The following is a 6,809-nucleotide window of genomic DNA, read 5'->3' as shown; positions in this document are numbered from 1 at the left end:
GGATTCTTACGTTTGGGGGTTAGTTTTTCTCACGTTTGGGGGTTAGTCTTCTTACGTTTGGAGGTTAGTAATTTTTACCTTTGGAGGTTAGTTTTGTTACGTATAGGGGTTAGTTTTCTTATGTTTGGTGGGGGGGTTAGGGATTTTTACGTTTGGGAGATAGGTTTCTTACGTTCGGGGGCTAAGGATTTTTACGTCTGGGGGTTAGGGATTCTTACGTTTGGGGGTTAGTCTTCTTACGTTTGGGGGTTAGTAATTTTAACGTTTGGGGGTTAAGGGATTCTTACGATTGGGGGTAGTTTTCTTATGTTTAGGGGCTAAGAATTCTTACGTTTGCGGATTAGGGATTGTTACGTTTGGGGGTTAGTCTTCTTACGTTTGTTTGTTAGGGATTTTTACGTTTGGGGATTGTAATTCGTACTTTTGGGGGTTAGTGTTTTTACGTTTGAAAGGTAAGATTTCTTGCGTTTGGGGGTTAAGGATTCTATCGTTTGGGGGTTATTGATTCTTATGTCACGTTTTGGGGTTTAGGGATTCCTACGTTTGAGGGTTAGTTTTCTTACGTTTGGGAGTTAAGGATTCTTACGTTTGAGGGTTAGTTTTCTTACGTTTGAGGGTTAGTAATTCTTACCTTTGGGGGTTAGTTTTCTTACGTTTGGGGGTTAGTTTTCTTACGTTTGATGGTTAGGGATTCTTACGTTTAGGGGTTAGTTTTCTTACGTTTGGGAGTTAGTTTTCTTACATTTGGGGGTTAGTAATTTTTACGTTTGGTGGTTAGTTTTCTTACGTTTGGGGGTTAGTTTTCTTACGTTTGAGGTTATTTATTCTTACGTCTAAAAGTTAGTTTTCTTTCGTTTGGCGGTTAGGGATTCTTACGTTTGGGGGTTAGTTTTCTTACGTTTGATGGTTAGGGATTCTTACGTTTGAGGGTTAGTTTTCTTACGTTAGGGGTTAATTAATTCTTACCTTTTGGGGTTTAGTTTTCTTCCGTTTGGGGGTTAGGGATTCTTACGTTTGGGGGTTAAGAATTTTTACGTTTCTTGGTTAGTTTTCTTACGTTCGAGGGTTAGGGATTTTAATGATTGGGGGTTAGTTTTCTTACGTTTGGGGGTTAGTTTTCTTACTTTTTAGTGTTAGGGATTGTTACGTTTGGGGCTTAGGGATTCCGACGTTTGGGGGTTAAGGATTCTTATGTTTTGGGGTTAGTAATTCTTACTCTTGGGGGTTAGTTTTCTTACGTTTGAGGGTTAGGGATTCTTACGTTTAAGAGTTAGTTATCTTACGTTTGGGGGTTAGTTTTCTTACGTTTCGGGATTAGGGATTCTTTCTTTTTGGAGATAGGTTTTTTACGTTTGAGGGTTAGTTTTCTCACGTTTGTGGGTTAAGGATTCTTATGTTTGGGGGTTAGTAATTCTTACGTTTGGGCGTTATTGATTCTTACGTTTGGGGGTTAGGGATTCTTGCGTTTGGGGATTAGGGATTCTCACCTTTGGGGGTTTGTTTTCTTACGTTTGGTGGGTAGTAATTCTTACTTTTGGAGGTTAGTTTTCTAACGTATGGGGGTTAGTGTTCTTACGTTTGGGGGTTAGTTTTCTTACATTTAAGGGTTAGGGATTCTTACATTTGAGATTTAGGGATTTTTACGTTTGGGGGTAAGTAATTGTTACGTTCAGGGATTAGTTTTCTTATGTTTGGGGGTTAGTAATTTTTAGGTTTGGGTGTTAGTTTTGTTACTATTGGGGGTTAGGGATTCTTACGATTGGGGGTTAGTGTATTTTTGTTTAGGGGTTAAGAACTCTTACGTTTGGGGATTATTGATTCTTACCGTTGGGGGTTAGTTTTCTTACGTTTGATTGTTAGGGATTCTTACGTTTGATGGTTAGATTTCTTACGTTTGAGGGTTAGGGATTTTTACGTTTGGGGGTTAAGAATTCTCAAGTTTGGGGGTTAGGGAATCTTACGTTTAGGAGTTAGTTTTCTTACGTTTTGGGGTTAAGGATTCTTACGATTGGGGGTTAGTTTTCTTACGTTTAGGGGTTAGTAATTCTTACCTTTTGGGGTTAGTGTTTTAACGTATGGGGTTTAGTTTTCTTACGTTTGGGGGGTTAGTTTTCTTACATTTGAGCGTTAGGGATTCTTACGTTTGGGGATTTGGTAATTCTTACTTTCAGGGATTAGTTTTGTTATGTTTGGGGGTTTGTAATTCTTAGGTTTGGGGGTTAGTTTTGTTACGTTTGTGGGTTAGGGATTCTTACTATTGGGGGTTAGTTTTCTTACCTTTGGGGGTTAGGAATTCATACATTTGGGGTTTAGTATTCCTATATGTTTCGGAGTTATGGATGTGCTACGTTTGGGGATTAGTGATTCTCACGTTTTAGGGCTAGTTTTCTTACGTTTGGGGGTTAGTTTTGTTATTTTTAGGGGTAAATAATTATTACGTTTGAGGGTTAGTTTTCTTACGTTTGAGGGTTAGGGATTCTTTTGTTTAAGGGTTAGTTTTCTTACGTTTGAGGGCTAGTTATTTTTGCGTTGATGGGTTAGTTTTCTTACGTGACGGGGTTAGTAATTCTTTTGTTTGGGGGTTAGGGGTTTTTAGGTTTGAGGATTAGTTATCTTATGTTTGGGGGTAAGTAATTCTTACATTTGGAGGTTAGTTTTCTTATGTTTGGGGTTAGGGATTTTTACGTTTGGGGGTTAGTTTCCTTACGTTTGGGGGTGAGTAATTCGTACGTTTGGGAGTTATGGAGTTTTACGTTCTAGGGTTAGTTTTTTTACATTTGCGTGTTATGGATTCTGACGTTTGGATGTTAGTTTTCTTATGTTTAGGGGTTAGGGATTTTTACGTTCAGGGGTTAGTTTTCTTACGTTTTGGGGCTAAACGATTCTTACGTTTGCGACGTTATTAATTCTTTCATTGCGGGGTTAGCTTTCTAAGGTTTTAATTTAGGGTTAGGGTTTCTTACGTTTGGTTGTTAGTAATTCCTACCTTTGAGGGTTAGTTTTCTTACGTTCGATGGTTAGGGATTCGAACGTTTGGGGGTTAGTAATTCTTACGTTTGGCCGTTAGTTTTCTTATGTTTGGGGGTTAGGGATTCTTACGTTTGGAGGTTAGTTTTCTTACGTTTGGGGGTTGATTTTTTTACGTTTAGGGGATTAGGAAGTCTTACATTTCGGGGTTAGTTTTCTTACGTTCGGGGGTTAGGGATTTTAATGTTTGATTGTTATGGATTCTTACGTTTAGGGATTAGTAATTCTTACTTTGGGTGGTTAGTTTTCTTAAGTTTGAGAATTAGGGATTCTTACGTTAAAGAGTTAGTTATCTTACCTTTGGGGGTTAATTTTCTCACGTTTCTCGGTTAGGTATTCTTACGTTTGGGAGATAGGTTTCTTACGTTCGGGGGTTAAGGATTTTTACGTTTGGGGGTTTGGGATTCTTATGTTTGGGAGTTAAGGATTCTTACGTTTGGTGTTTAGGGATTCTTACGTTTAGGGGTTAGTTTTCTTACGTTTGGGGATTAGAGATTCTTACGAATCGGGGTTAGTTTTCTTACGTTTAGGGGTTTAGAATTAGTACGTTTTGGGGTTAGTTTCCTTACGTTTGAAGGTTAGGGATTCTTAAGTTCGGGGTTTAGTTTTCTTCCGTTTGATTGTTATTGATTCTTACGTTTTGGGGTTAAGGATTCTTACGTTAGGGGGTTAGGGATTCTTATGTTTAGGGGTTAGTTTTCTTACGTTTGGAGGTTAAGGTTTCTTACGATTGGAGGTTATTTTTCTTACAATTGGGGGTTAGTTTTCTTAGGTTTAAGGGTTAGTTTTCTTAGGTTTGGGGGTTAGTAATTCTTACGTTTGAGGGTTAGTTTTTTTACGTTTGGGGGTTAGGGATTCTTACGTTTGGAGGTTAGTAATTCTTACTTTTGGGGGTTAGTTTTTTTTACGTTTGGGGCTTAGGGATTCAGTTCGGTAAACTAATCTGTAATTTAAAGTTAAAGTTGAACTTGTCGTAACAATACGAGAGACCAGGTCTTTAGTTTTCGTTTGAATTGAAGTCAAAGCTTAAATAAATTTTTAATTTTCAGACTGAGTACGTGTAAGAAGTTTGCTTCGCCACGGTGGTTACAACTTGTTGCTTTTTACGGTACAAATATTAAAATTCAAAAAATAAATGTCGAAACTGGCCACGATTTGAAAAGAAAACTGAAATGATAAGCGCCGTCGTTCCTCGAATAAGCGCTTCCCTTTCCCTAAATTTGTAACTGACACGCCCTGGTGACTCCCCCCCCCCCCCCCCCCCCCCCCCAAAAAAAAAAAAAAAAAAAGAAATCACAAGCCGGGGCAATCGTCATTTTTTAATAATTTGAAACTAGAAAGTTGACAACGTGAAGAAACACATTAGGCTAGTTTCCACTAAAACCTCCAATCGATAACTGAGGTAGCTAGCAAATGACCCTAAGGTAACGTTAACGTACACAACAATGTCAGTGGCATGGTCAGTGGCATGACGATGTAGGTTATTAGAAAGCTAACAGCTGACCAGAATAAAGCGGGCTCAGCTGTCGTGACTGCTCTCACGTCTCTCACGTCGACATCAAAACATAAGGAACTCGCTCAAAACATGAGTTTGTAGAATTAAGCTTTAATAAATTCTTCATGGGAGAGCCAGAAAACGCAGAACGTCGAACAGTACGTCCTTTTAGGTCTGTACACGGTATGATAGAATCACCGGTTCGATTTGTGAACCTTACTGGGCGACAAGTCGACGTGATATGGATAAATTATCAAGGCGAAGAAGTATTACAAGCTACCCTAAAGGCGAACAGGCGACTCGATTTAAACACGTTCATGACTCATCCCTGGATAGCTGTGGACTCTGAAACAAACGAAAGAATGTTGTTGAACTTTAGAGAAACATACTTTCCCGCTCAACCAGAAATACGGCGTATGGATTTTCAACGTCGAAAAGCCTATGCCGTTAGAGCTAAAGTCAACATCACATTACCTGGTAAGCTAAGATAGGCTACGCTGAGGCAAACGGCTTGGGACAATCTCTTTTTTCACCACCACCCCCAACACTAAAAATGTTAAAATGTTAAACCTATGTGTTCAGAAGGCCATCCTTGATTTTGGCGGTGAACGGGATGGTGGTAAGGGAGACTTGTGCAGCGAGTATTGTTTCATTTGAGGAGGAGTAGAACGTCCATGTTTGTGTTTTGTGCTATATCAGTCGGAGCAATTTCAGAATACCCGTCCACTCGCAAGGTGCATTACTCTGAAACCCGTGGTCCGTGCTACCGCGCTCAACAGATGAATAAGTAATTGATCTAAGTATTAAACTGGAGTGCTACCGCGGTCCACAGTCCCGTAGTGATGACTGCGGGACTGCGGTAGCAGGGTTTTAAGCTCTAGATATTATTGGCCACTTCTGGGAATGACTGAGGCATAGGCTTTCTCCACAACCCCTTACTTTGAAATTTACCCACATGTGGGTAAATAAATGATTAATTGATTGATTAATTGATTGATTGATTGATTGATTGATTGATTGATGGATGGATGGATGGATGGATGGATGGATTGATTGATTGATTAATTTATTGATTGATACAGTTACTGCGGTGATAATAACCCTCAGGTATACATAGCTTTATATTGACTTGTCATTACATATAGTAAAATCCTGATGAACTACGAGTGTAAGGCTCTTTTGGCAGAGGCATATTGTAAGGACGTACCACACACCCATTTACTTCTCATGTAGTTCACTATTTTTCCTTCCTTTCAGTTTACAGGCTTGAAGAGTACTGTATAAAGGCACTGAGGAACATTGTTTTACCACAGAACATCACTAAGCTTCCTCTTCCACCATTAATCCTTGAGAAAATTTCAGAGACAGATAACTTGCCAGCTGTATGATTTCGAGCTTTAGCCTTTTAGAAGATCATCTTGAGAGCTTAAATGACTGAAAATATGATTTCATAGGCAGTTGTTTTGCTAAATATATTGGATCTGGTGTTATATCACGTATTGACGGAGCATACAATTAACTTAAGTTACAATTTTACAGAATTTTCATTCATTTTCAGATCCCTGCAATTTAAATTTGAAATCTTGAGGTTCACCCATTACCCCGTTGGTTTACATGGTTTTTTAACTTGGGGAGTGCTATAAATGCATAGTGTCATGAGTTTGGGCATCATGGACAGTCTGCAGAATGGATGGCCAAATTCATCAAGTGTCAAGCTAGCCTGAGAGCAAGCTCTCTTTCAGGTCAGCCGCAAGAGGATTTTGAGCAAGCGGCGAGAGGACTGGGTTATTGGAGTGGGGGTCCAATCCTCTCGTGGCTCGCGTCAATTGCTGCTTGTGCTATATCCTCTTGTGGCTGTCCTAAAAGAGAGCTTGCACTTTTATATTGACCTATATTGTCACCTATTGAGCCTGTACAGCCAAACCCTCTTATTATGGACACTGTGGGACCAAAAAATGTGTCTGCATTACAAAGTGTGACCTTAGCTTATTAAGTGGGTTTAAGATAAAGAGAAATGTATGGGGTAGGACAAAGAATGCTGTCTAATACAAGATGTCCTTGTTAAGTGAGTGTTTGTAGAGCAAGGTTACACTGTATTTAGGAAAGTATTGACAGAGATAAAAGAATTAAACTGTGAAAAAAATGGATAAAATAAACCCACAATCAATACCCTAGTATATTCTGTTCAACTTTATGATGACTTGGATTGGAAACAAAGTGGTGAATGGTGAAATTATTTAAGACTTTGTGAGTCGGTGGGACTAGTATTTTCTCACGCAAGACTTCA

At 39.2% G+C, this 6,809-nt stretch overlaps 1 protein-coding gene across 1 annotated transcript; it reads left to right on the top strand.

Moving 5' to 3' along the window:
• Positions 1 to 4,571: 4,571 nt before the first annotated feature.
• Positions 4,572 to 6,697, top strand: LOC146456527 (von Hippel-Lindau disease tumor suppressor-like). The gene is made up of 2 exons (XM_085093000.1): positions 4,572 to 4,999; positions 5,780 to 6,697. The coding sequence occupies exons 1-2, from the start codon at positions 4,648 to 4,650 to the stop codon at positions 5,908 to 5,910; spliced, it is 483 nt and encodes a 160-aa protein (XP_084949126.1). The 5' UTR covers positions 4,572 to 4,647; the 3' UTR covers positions 5,911 to 6,697.
• Positions 6,698 to 6,809: the final 112 nt, after the last annotated feature.

Source organism: Pavona decussata, unplaced genomic scaffold (genome assembly GCF_977016875.1).
Source record: "Pavona decussata unplaced genomic scaffold, jaPavDecu1.1 SCAFFOLD_254, whole genome shotgun sequence".
Taxonomy (NCBI): domain Eukaryota; kingdom Metazoa; phylum Cnidaria; class Anthozoa; order Scleractinia; family Agariciidae; genus Pavona; species Pavona decussata.
Note: the sequence above shows the minus strand (reverse complement) of the source record. Positions and strands in the feature narration are given on the sequence as shown.

Bases quoted from the DNA above. Each gene is read 5' to 3' on its own strand.
- LOC146456527 (XM_085093000.1), top strand. From the start codon at position 4,648: ATGGGAGAGCCAGAAAACGCAGAACGTCGAACAGTACGTCCTTTTAGG. The intron at 5,000-5,779 runs GTAAGCTAAGAT...CCTTCCTTTCAG, and splicing joins AGTCAACATCACATTACCTG to TTTACAGGCTTGAAGAGTAC.